Genomic DNA, 12,637 nt, shown 5'->3' on the forward strand with positions numbered 1-12,637 from the left:
CTGATTAAAATTGCTTGAAGGATTTGAGGTACTGTCTTATGCAGAGAGTACACAGATTACATATATATCATATCCTCCTGGTTTTGTTCTTTTATTACAAAATATGTTAGAAAAAGACTTTGCTTTTAGCAAGGTTAGTGTAAGTGTCCTCACTTTGGATCCAGTGAGAAAATTGGATGAACCTGCAACACTCAGACCTCCAGGGTGCCTTGATGTAAATCATAGGAACTTCCCTCTGTGGTGGCCGACACCTGAATAGGGTAACTCTCCTGTTTGCAGCTATGTATTATTTCACTTGTAAAAGTTTGTATACAAGGAGACAGTATTGTATTACTCATTTACAATGTGAGTATTGGTCTTTCTGCATATTTTATCTAATATTTATGATTATATTTGATAGCATATTTTTATAGCATGTTTCCCATGTTCGTCTCAAATTAATTTGAAAGATACCATTTTATCTCCTTTGAAGTGAGGCCCCCAGCTCCCCCACCCCCTGCCCCGTATCATCATATTATTGAACATCTAAAGATGCTTGTTGTTATTTGTAATTAAGATCGGTATTTGTATTTTGTAAGATTATAGAACTGTCCATCAGTGATATAGTTTATTATCAGTAAACACAAAGAGTTTTTATGAATTCTAGGATTTCTCTACTCCTAAAAATAGTTAATTTGCCTCTTCAGTCTTGGAATGGAGAAATAATAAAGTTCATTATTATGTAAATTTGTACATACTGTTAGTAAAATCATACTTCCAAAAATAATAAATGTGTACTTTGAATTTATTTCCTTATTTTTATTTAAGTAGAATAAGAATGGGAAAATCATTAATACTAGAATAATATTAATATTTTATCAATAACTTAGTCCAGTGTTTCAATGTAGAAATTCTCAGTTAATTTATTAATAGTTGGTTGCATCTCCTGAATAAGTAGTTGAACATTTCACTTGAGCAACCAGCCTCCCTTTACTGCCATCACTAGAGTTAATGACCATCTTCTGGAAATATAGAATATTATATATATTATTACATATTATAGTATATTTCATTATAACATATACTATATTTTTAGAAAATACAGACCATATAATATAAATGTAAGGTGACAAAGTTTTAAATTTTAAAAGAAAAAGTATTCAATTTGGGTTTAACTCAGATTAACTTGAATAAATTCTGATAGGTTATGCAACACCAGCTATTTTATTCCGAATGTAAAGTAATTTTATAAATTAAATAAACTCAATTTTTTAAAGAGGGAAGGTATCCATTAATTTTTATTGAAATGCTAAATAATGCTAATTGACCACAGTATTTGATTTTGTGATGTTTTTATTATATAAGGAAGTGTTTATTCCTGTACCTTCAGAAGTGGTGCTGATTCCTCAAAACTAGATTCTACAGTTTCAGCTAATATTTTTCAAGAAAAACAGGAAAAGAGGAGTATTCCCAAATAGGATTATATCATCCGTGCTCACATGTCCTTGTAAAATAAAATACAAAGACGAGGCCTTTTTTCCCCCTCGTATGTCTTTTCACACGTGTTGAAGTAAGTTTTTCTTCAGTGTGATGTTTGGGGCGGAGAAAAGCACGGTTTCTTTTTTCTGTTTTTATTTCAGCGCCACCGCCGCCACCGCCGTCTAGGGGAGGGCCGCCTCCTCCCCCCCCACCCCCGCACAGCTCAGGCCCCCCGCCCCCTCCCGCCAGGGGGAGAGGCGCTCCTCCTCCACCACCTTCTAGAGCTCCCACCGCCGCGCCTCCGCCACCGCCTCCGTCCAGGCCAGGTGTGGGAGCCCCTCCACCGCCACCAAATAGGATGTACCCTCCTCCGCCTCCAGCCCTTCCCTCCTCAGCACCGTCGGGGCCTCCACCGCCACCTCCACCTCTGTCGTTGGCCGGCTCAGCGGCACCGCCCCCGCCACCTCCGCCCCCGCCTCCCCCGGGGCCGCCACCTCCGCCTGGCCTCCCTTCTGACGGTGACCATCAGGTTCCACCTCCTGCAGGAAGCAAAGCAGCTCTTTTGGATCAAATTAGAGAGGGTGCTCAGCTAAAAAAGGTGGAACAGAACAGTCGACCTGTGTCCTGCTCCGGAAGGGATGCACTTTTAGACCAGATACGACAGGGTATTCAGCTGAAATCTGTAAGTAATCTGTTCGTTTCAGTTTAGACGCTCTGTCCTAACGGAATTTTAAAGTAATTTATGAGACAACTTGGAAAATCTTTATTTTTTGCTCTTCCCTTGGTATTCAGGTGTTTAACCCATTGAATTTCTGATGTTTTTACAAACTAGAACCACACACATTTATACCCTATACCTGTGTAGCCCATACTTCTATAATTAGGATGTCACCCCAGAAAAAGTTCCCTCACGCCTCTTTCCATTTGTCTCCCTCTCAAAAAAAAAAAAAAAAAAAAATCACTAATCTGATTTTTAATCACTGTAGATTAGTGTTGCCTGTTCTTAGAACTTCATGTAAGTGGGGTATTATATATAGTATGTTTGCTGTGTTCTAGACTTCACTTCTGAATAAAATTTATTTGAACTTAAAGATAAATCTTTAAACTGTGGAGAAGTAAAAGCCCTGCTTGTAACCAATTATAATCATCTTGGTAAGTTCATACCATTAACTATGAAAACTAAACGATATTGTAAAGTTTCTGTGTTCTGAAATTTAGATTCGTAGACAATCCGACTCTGCAGAAACTTGAAAGAGTTCTTTCTAAATTTTTTTTTTCAACGTTTTTTATTTATTTTTTGGGACAGAGAGAGACAGAGCATGAACGGGGGAGGGGCAGAGAGAGACGGAGACACAGAATCGGAAACAGGCTCCAGGCTCCGAGCCATCAGCCCAGAGCCTGACGCGGGGCTCGAACTCACGGACCGCGAGATCGTGACCTGGCTGAAGTCGGACGCTTAACCGACTGCGCCACCCAGGCGCCCCGAAACTTGAAAGAGTTCTAATAGAATTTTGGATAATGTTGGTAGAGAATTTTGGATCCTGTGTATTGGAAGAGGTGATCATATAGTCTTCTAGAGCAGAGGTTGGCAAACTGGTTTTTTTTAAAGGACTGACCAAATGGTAAATATTTTAGACTTGCAGGCCGTATGGTCTCTGTCACAACTACTCAGCTTTGCCCTTGTATTACAAATGCAGCAGCATACATGATGCAAAATTGGGCGTGATTGTGTTCTATAAACAATCGTTTTTCACTTTAAAAGTTCTACAAAGGGGCGCCTGGGTGGCTCAGTCGGTTAAGCGTCCGACTTCGGCCAGGTCACGATCTCGCGGTCCGTGAGTTCCAGCCCCGCGTTGGGCTCTGGGCTGATGGCTCAGAGCCTGGAGCCTGTTTCCGATTCTGTGTCTCCCTCTCTCTCTGCCCCTCCCCCGTTCATGCTCTGTCTCTCTCTGTCTCAAAAATCAATAAACGATAAAAAAAATTAAAGAAAAAAAAGTTCTACAAAAACAGGATGAGCTAGATTTGACCCATGGGCAATAGTTTGCTCACCCCTTTTCTAGAATCTGAATTGCCTACATCACATACTCCCGAGCTTTTACTTATGGTCTCTCAGTTCCAAGAGGAACATTTGCTCTCCAGGGCTTTGGGTTGGTGAGGGTGGTGGATTTTTCTGTGCAGTAAATGAAGGTGAAAGGAGATTCTAATTGAAAATGATTTTGTGATGTAGGGAATTATGGTAACTAAATCTCCGACGCTTGGTTAGGAGGAGAACGATGGATAGGGAACACAGCTGACTGAATGGAAACGCTTGAACATTGGCATAGCACAGATTTTAAAAACTCTGATCTTTAAAATGTATCTAGGTCTTTGCTTGCCATGTGATCAACCTGTGAGCAGTTGTCTCTGCTCCCTTTCCCCATTTAGTTTAGACTAAAGGGTTCTCAGGAACAGTTGAAGAATTTCAAATAGTTGTTAGTGGGAGGAATTAGTGGCAAAATTAAAGGGGTGCCTGGGTAGCTCACAGTCAGTTAAGCATCAAACTTCGGCTCAGGTCATGATCTCACAGTTCAGGAGTTCAAGCCCTGCATGGAGTTCTCTGCTGTCAGCACAGAGCCGCCCACTTTGGATTCTCGGTCTCCCTTTCTCTCTGCCACTTCCCACTCACGTTCTCTCACGCACCTTTTCTCTCTCTCTCTTTCTCAAAAATAAATAAACATTTATGTAAAAAAAAAAGACCACAGCCCAGGTGAGTAGCAGGCTTTAATGGACTTTACCTCAGACTCAGGGTCACTCATTCCTGCATCTGCCACTCATAACTTCTCTTTTTGTTTCTCTTGTCTATTTCCTCTCTCTTGCACAATCAACTTTTATTGCTTTCTCTCATTTGCTGTTACTAATAAGGGTTTGTTTTTTTTTTTTTAATTTTTTTTCAACGTTTTTTATTTATTTTTGGGACCGGGAGAGACAGAGCATGAACAGGGGAGGGGCAGAGAGAGAGGGAGACACAGAATCGGAAACAGGCTCCAGGCTCCGAGCCATCAGCCCAGAGCCTGATGCAAGGCTCGAACTCACGGACCGCGAGATCGTGACCTGGCTGAAGTCGGACGCTTAACCAACTGCGCCACCCAGGCGCCCCATAAGGGGTTATTTTTAATAAATTAAATTGTGTTCTCATTTTTTTTAATCCCACTCCTTGTCTGTCCTCTTTTCTTAATTAAAAAAATTACTGAGTTAAGTTCCCTATTTTCCCCATCATCATTTCTTCCCCGTCCCATCCCAACTCTCTTCATTCTCTACATTTCTTTTAGAGAGAAAAGTATGTTTTATTCTAAATGTAGGTCATTCTTCCCCTAAATAATCACTTTTTAAAATTAATTTTAGAGTATTATCCTAGAGGAATAAATCAGTGAATTATTGGCATGTTGTATGTGATCTGAGTCCATAGCTTTACCTCGTTTTTTAAGAAAACCATTCTGTGGTTGAAATTTCTCCAGCTATGTTTCTTTAAACAGTCTATGTAAATCACTTATTCACAGATGAATATGACTAACATAAGATCACAGTTGGCAGGAAGGGTGTAACTATTCACTTACATAGATTTTGAGTTCCATGTTCATAGTACCTTGGATAGCACCATCCAAGTAAGTACCTTCAAAAACGTGTTTGTGTCAGTGTTGTGCTCCTGTGGTCTGTGCCGTGTATTCTCACATTGCTTCAAGGGTGTCTTAAGTGTTTCTTCTTACTGCTGCTACACTTCTTTCAGAGCCTCATGCTGACCTTCAAACCTCAGAAACTGTTTCTGTTGTCTTTTTCATTTGTGGCACTTCTATACCAGGAGTAGTTAATACCCAGCCTCCCCAAACCTAAATACTAATGAATGAATCAGTATCTTATGGGGGAATTACTTTGAATATTTTTAAAAGAAAAAGACCTATTAAGTCTCCAGAAAGACAAGTAGTATTAGGAGAAGAGCTGTAAAGGCCAAAATAAAAAGTTTGTCCTAAAAAAGTAGTTTTTCTTTGGGAAATGATAAGAATCCAAGTAAAAGAGCTGTACAATTTCATTTTTAAGTATACTAATATCCTACCTTTACATGGGTCATGGAAGTCCAGAGACAAAATTAACAAAATGAGTTATTTTGGATAAATGACCTCTCATTTTAGTCAAAGTACACTTAGAGCAGTAATTTCCAAATTATGTATTTTTTTCCTGAATCTCTACAGATTTCCTGTATTTTCTCTTTTTTAATGAGAGTTGGAATTGGAGTATTTTGTATAGGTACTAGACTTTAATGAGACCCCTTGATATTGTTTCCCCCGCCCCAAAAGTAGTTGATACTAGATAGAAGTATTTTAGTTAGGGATAGTGGTTGCCTTGTGAGGTAGGTACATTTTGAAAGTTACCTGGCCGAGCTCCTTGAAGAGAAGTTATATGCTATGAGAAGGAAAGTTCATTTTGAGTTATAATAATATATATACATATATTACACATATTTATAAGTTTGTACCATATGAACTATAAATATAGTATACAAAGTTATAAGTTTATTAGCGAAGCTGAGTTTTTCTAGGAGATTAGAAGTTTCTTCGGTTGCTCTTAGATATCTTAAGTGTCCTTCTCACCTAACAACTCTAAGAATCTGAATATACCTTAATTTTTTATAAAATGCTGATCCTTGATAATAGTTTTAAAGTTTCATCAGCTAAGGCTTTATGTTCTAGAATGAACAGAAGTAATCCAACTGCAAAGGCAAGTATTATTTAGGAAAAGGTTTGTTATTTTAAATTTGGAAATGTGTTGATGGCTTTATACATTAAGGAGAGGACGTATATTTTGAATAATTATTTTAAGGCACAATTTATTTCTTCTTAAATTAGTTAATCCTGTCCTGGGCTTATTTGCTCTCCACCCCTCCCCCCCCTTTCTTTTTTTAAAAAGGAAGTGATTCTAAAAAAGTAAGACTTTCTGGAGACAAAAAGTGTTTGCTAAGGATTTAGTTCTAAATTTTGCTCACTTTCTTTTCCAAGGTATCTGATGGCCAAGAGTCTACACCACCAACACCTGCACCCACTTCAGGAATTGTGGGTGCATTAATGGAAGTGATGCAGAAAAGGAGCAAAGCCATTCATTCTTCAGGTATGTTTATTTATATGAGTGCATTTATATTTAATTTTAATATTTGAAGTTCTGTTTTCTTTTTATTTTATGGTAGACTTTGCTCGCTTTCCCCCTGCTATTGAATAACACTGATGTGGATATTAGGGCAAATTTTTAAAAGTTTTTGCCACCATGATTAGTCTATCTGATGTTTAATGGATTCTAGTACACCATAGCCATAAGCATAAATTGGAAGAACAACTTCAGAAAAGTAGCAGTTTCATTTCCTATGCTGGGAATACTAATAGAATGCCTGTCAAACCTCTAAACAAAGCTTGAGATTCTGGATCCCATTCCTGTGACATTCTTGTGACATGAGAAATTCAGGTTTCCCTGATTTGTAAGAATTTGAGCTGAGAAATTAGGTTTTCTGGGGTTTGCTAAAGAATCCTGAAGTGTTTTGTGTCCTCTTTTTCGTCATTTTCTAAAAGGTTTATTTGAATAAACTAGTTCTATTTTGAGGCCATTATTAAGCATATGTACACCACCATATAAATGGATGTTACTTTCAAAAGAGAAAGCAATTGGTCTAGCTGATGTAGTGCTTGAGGTTTACTAAAGAGCTTCCCCAGTATGCTGTACTAGAATCTGATCTTTGTTCTTATTGAATTATTATTTATTCACTGTGGACCTCAATTTTTTTATTTGTTTTATGGAGGGAATTCATGAGTCATATCTAAGATCTATTACTAATATTTATTTTCTTTAAATAGACATATTTATTCCAACACTGTTACAGAGATAGAATAGGCTAGTTCATTCTGTAGGTATTTATTGTAGGATAATAATTAAAAAACAATAAAAATCCCCACCTCCATGGAGCATGCATTTCAGGGAGAGACAACAATAAAATAAATTAGAAAAACAGATATTAAACGGTGATATGTGCTAAGGGCAAAAATAAATCAGAAAAGGGAGATCTAGGGACTTGTAGCTGTAGGAGGGAAGTTCATTTTGAAATAGGATGAGCCTAACTGAAGTGACATTGGAGAAAAGACCAAAAGGAGTTCAAGGAGTAAACCATGTAGAAAATTGGGGAAAGTGTGTTCATTCCGGTAGAAAGAACAGCAAGTGCAAAGTTCCTGAGGTTGATGAATAATGATGAGGTCAGTATGGCTGAGTAAGGAAGAGGGGGAAAGAATAGTAAGGCATTGAAGTACAAGAGGTACAGGAGGCCAGTAGTAAGGCTTTGGAGGCCATGAATGTGATGGGAAGTCATTGGAAGGTCCTTAGCAGAGGGATGGCAATGATCCAAAGCAAGAGATAGTAGAGGTTTGAATGAGATTGTTAGCCCCAGTGAGCAGAGATTGGATACTAGGTATATTGTGAATGAGGAAATAATTGGGTTTGCCGATGGATTGGAAGTGAAGTTTAGAAAAAAGAAAGTGAGGGATGACTCCCAAGATTTTTGACTTGAGTATGAAAGGGGTGAAATTTTCATTAATGGAGTGGGATGAGACTTAGGAGGAGCAGGTTTGAGAGGAAAGATCGGGAGTTTGGTTTTTGTAAATACTAAATTTGAGATACCTACTAAAAATTCAAATGTAGATGTTGTGCAGGCATTTGATTATGAGCCTGAAGTTGAGGGAGGAGGTCTGGACTGGTAATAGAAATTTGCATGTCATTGAGACAGGCATGGTATTTAAAGTTACAGAACTGGCTGGGATCCTTAAAGAAGTGCATGTAAATAGAGAAGAAGAGATTATAGTAGGCTCTGAAGGCTGGAGAGTGCAGTATCTTAGAAGCCACATGAAGTGTTTGAAGGAGGAAGGAGTCAGGATATGGGTCAAAAGTATGATCGGTCAAGAAAATGAGAACAGGAAGTCAAGCTTTAGTTTTAGCAATGGTCGGTCATTGGTGATCTGGAAAAAGCAATGTTACTGAGTTCAGGCGAGAATAGGAGGGTAGAAAGGGATGCTGAGTATTTGGACTACCTGCTCTGTTTCCTTAGTGGCTCAGTGTCAGTGAGTTTCCTGCCTATCACTGGAGTTATAAGTGGAATTGCTAGCCGAACAGTCTGTTCAGTCAGGTGGGGTTTTTTTGTTTGTTGGTTTTACAACTTTTCTTTAAAGGTAGTCAATTAAATGGGCCTTTCTTAGATTTGAGATCTGTTAAAATTCAGAGAGGCCAACCCAAATGAGGGTTTACACATAAAGAAGCACTAGTTGAAATTCCTTACATAGATACTAAGGGACTTACTTCTTAACTCCTGTTCTAATCTTCAACTGACCATCATACCCTTTATATGTATTGTATTTGATTCCTTTTAAATTACCCTAGTCACTCTATTGGTTTGTGTGTCAATGGAATGGTTTGTGTGTCAGAAGTTAAACGATTGGAGAAATCACCCAAGAATTCTGTAATGGTATTTTATTTATACATATATTTTGATTGTTTGACTTGATGATTTTCTTTTAGATGAAGATGAGGATGAAGATGATGAAGAAGATTTTGAGGACGATGATGAATGGGAAGACTGATCTATATATTATATATATATTTTTAAGGTGAAATACTAAACACTACTTTCTGTCTATGGATTCTGTAAAATTATCATGTAAATGTTCTACCAATTTGCTGTATATTTTTGTTGCCTTTTTGCTTTTTTTTTTTATTAATCTGTGCAATACCTCATTTAATCTGTAAAGGTTTGTCAAAATCCTCTACAAAGCTACTCCCTGTCATGTGTGCAAGTTTACACCAGGATGCTCACTTAAATTTGTGAATATTTGTCATTCCATCAACAAGGGAGTTTAAATATTATATGTGAGACTGACAAAAACCTTAATGTAATTTAGTTATAATGCCAGAAGGAAAACACTATTTTCATACCCTACTTTTTCTGTACCTAAATTTTCTTATTAAAATCTAGTATAGCACTACATTCTTTTTTAAGTGATGCAGACCTTAGTTTATTTAGCCCCTCCATTTTGAACACCATGCTACATGAATGTTGAAGCAGACACATTGCACGGTTCTCTAGACATCACTACACCGATGCAGGTTCTCAAATTGTAGCAGGATGCTCTACGGAAGACCACTACAGAGGCCCTAGTCGGGAAAACCCGTAACACTCCTCTTCCGGCAGTATTGCCTGTTCCTGTACAGAGGGGTATGTGGAGGCTGGGATCCTAAGGAGACCTTGCTTACCTGTACTTGACTGAGATTATTCTTATGCTATAGCAAATGTGGCAGGCTCTTTTTGGCAAAAATTTAAAAATATTTTTGGTATCAATCTTCGATGGTTATTTAAGTTTTTGCAGTTTGGGGATTTTAGGGGTAATATTCTCCATGAACTGAAGGAGGCAATACATAATGGTCACTTCAGTTTTGGTTAAGTACGCTATAAAATCAGAACATGATGGAAATGATGTGGAATTATCGGGTAGTCTGTATGGGTTGAGGTATTCAGAAATACCAACCATACAAATGTAATTGGCCAAGGTAAACACTGTAATGCTGAACTTAGTACACTATTTAAATTTTTCTCTTTTATAATTTCTCAAGGTTTTTGTCAACTGTCAGGTGAACAGTTACATTTTTCTTAAAAGATTGGTGGTCCCAACGTCAAATTTCTTGAGAGACATAACCGAATGCTAGATTTAAAATAAATAAATAAATAAATAAAACTTTACAACCTGCACATTTGTTATGTATACTAAATGATGTCTTAAAATTAGGGTTTCCTTGCCTCTCTACAATACACTAATCTGCCTAAAGGTGTTGTTTTTTTCATATTTATAGTGCTAATTATCATACCTACCTATTTTAAATTTTAGGTAGAAAAATGATCTGATTTAAATACAGACACGTATTTTTCTCACATTGAGTCATATGCAGAATGTAGTTCCAAATGTATTTCATTACTATAATCACAATATCCAACTAAAAATTAAGCTCTCTAGAATTGTACCGACCAAAATCTAGTATTGGCATGATCTTGACAGGCTGGACCTGCAAGATATGGCTTGAATTTTAACCAGTTATCACATCATCTCTAGTGATCATGCATCTAGTTATCGTAAGAAATAATTTAAAAGGTTTTGTTGCTGAAAGCAGTAAGTGGTGCAGTAAAATAGTTAAGTTATTCAAAGAATGTTACCTTTCTTGCAAGAGTAATTTAAACACGGGAAAGACTCTAGACTTTTTTGTTTCTTGCAAAAACAGTGCCCTCTGCTGCTGGAAACCTTTTTCTGCTTACTCTCATTTTTACTGTGGCTTGAGCTCAGTGACGCCGAGTCTGCTGTGGATGAGGCTGGACAGCTACTAACCAATAGAATTAGGAATTTGTGCAAATGGTAAATAGAGCATTATAATTATTTTAAGTAATTTTCAACATTTTTCATTTTTTTTTTCTTTGTGACATTATTGAAAAAAACATTTTAAACATCCTGGAAATGTCTTTAAGGTAATGCCAATTTAAGATCTCTCTTAACTTTTGGCCCAGGAATTCAGGGTTTTCCGGCAAACTTTGGTGTGATCTATATTTATCAGGAGCTGCTCTGAGTAAAGGATATCAGTTCCTTGAGTTGGAAACACAACTTTTAACGTGTAAGATGGGTATAAAATTTGCCAAACGTAATCAGGTTCATTCTTCTTAAAGAAAAAAAAAAGGCTTTCTGTTGTTGTTGCCCAAAGTCTAAATTCCCATTGGCTGAAACACAGCAGCTGTGGGGTCCAGTCCCGGCATGAAGACTGAACCCACTGCGGGTGTGCAGGCCGCATGTTCCAGCCACCAGCTTGTTCACCAGCTTCTCTGTGGGCGGCACCACACCTGTGCTTTGTCTGAGAGCCTCCCACGGTCACCGCAGCTAAACGATTGTCTGACAGCCTTCGCATTTAACAGACTAGCATGAGGCTTTTTATATCTAAGTGCTATGTGATAGACAATTTCAGCTAGCCACATATTGTATGTGTGAGATTCATAAAGACTTTTCAATCATTCGTTTCCATTTATCAACTGAAATTTTGTTTAGTATGTGAATTTTTTCGAAATGTATAGTGATAGGATATTGCACTGGTGGCAATTCATCATGGAGCATAATAAAATTAATTTGACCCAAATAGGCGAAAAAAGCGTTTTTCTTTATTTATGTTAAGAGATTAAAATGGGTAAAAAGAAATTTTAACCGTAGATTAGAGTAAGGGTATGGCGCAGTGAGTGATGACGGTCGAAGTGTTCAGCAGACCGCATGCCCTGAGAGAGTGTGCCGTGAAGTAAACACCGGTGGGCAAAAGAATGTTCCTCCCTGTTCTGCCGGGAAACGTGGCAGCTGCTCAGCAGCTCCCGGGAAGCCACCGCTGTGCGGCACAGAGCAGTCACATCGCAGGGTCACACCGCAGCTCTTTTGCACACCAAGAATGTTGAGGTTCCCTAAAATCAGAATGATGCTGAAGCTTACCGCTAATTTCAGTGGAAGCCAAATGTAGCAGTTCACGTGGGACTTCAATGGTTCTTCATAAATGGTATCAAGATGGCACTTTAAACAGGAACCTCAGTTTTGATAAATAGAATTTTCTGTTCTGACTCTAGCACAAGTGGGTGTCTGAAGATTAAACTGAGCTATGGAATCTAGTGTGTAGGATGCTGCAAAATGCCTTCTAAGAGCTTTAGCCAAATTTATATGTTCTATTAAAAATTCCTTTCTGTTGTACAATGTGAATACTTAGGAAAGTATTAACCAAACTTTAAAACAGATTTTTAAGAGACAAATGCCTCAGAATTGGGCTTGTCACATTATATTTATCTAATCAAAGGAGAAATTCCTGAAATAACTTACTGCCCTTTAGAAATGGAGTTCTTAAAGGACAAGTATAGAGATAAAGTCTATTTATAGTACAATAGAAAACTCTATGGAAAAGAAAAATTTTACTTGGCACACTTATTTTATTGTTAAATCTTACCTCCTTAAACACAGCATTCTCATAATCTCTTGGGCTTTCATTGGTGATTTTTTTTTTTTAATATTTATTTTTGAAAGAGAGCTCACAAGCAGAGGAGAGGCAGAGAGAGAGGGGGACA

The 12,637-nt window shown here is 37.8% G+C and overlaps 1 protein-coding gene across 1 annotated transcript in view; it reads left to right on the top strand.

The window, feature by feature from the left end:
• The window catches only part of WASL (WASP like actin nucleation promoting factor), a 63,693-nt gene extending 52,014 nt beyond the window's left edge, over nt 1–11,679 (top strand). Inside the window, exons 9-11 of the mRNA XM_040472083.1 lie at nt 1,620–2,140; nt 6,486–6,594; nt 9,034–11,679. Coding sequence (XP_040328017.1) covers nt 1,620–2,140; nt 6,486–6,594; nt 9,034–9,095 — 692 coding nt within the window. The 3' untranslated portion in view covers nt 9,096–11,679. The remainder of the gene's footprint in view (nt 1–1,619; nt 2,141–6,485; nt 6,595–9,033) is intronic.
• Nucleotides 11,680–12,637: the final 958 nt, after the last annotated feature.

The sequence above is a fragment of the Herpailurus yagouaroundi genome, unplaced genomic scaffold, assembly GCF_014898765.1.
Source record: "Herpailurus yagouaroundi ecotype Mexico unplaced genomic scaffold, PumYag 100, whole genome shotgun sequence".
In the NCBI taxonomy this organism is placed as follows: domain Eukaryota; kingdom Metazoa; phylum Chordata; class Mammalia; order Carnivora; family Felidae; genus Herpailurus; species Herpailurus yagouaroundi.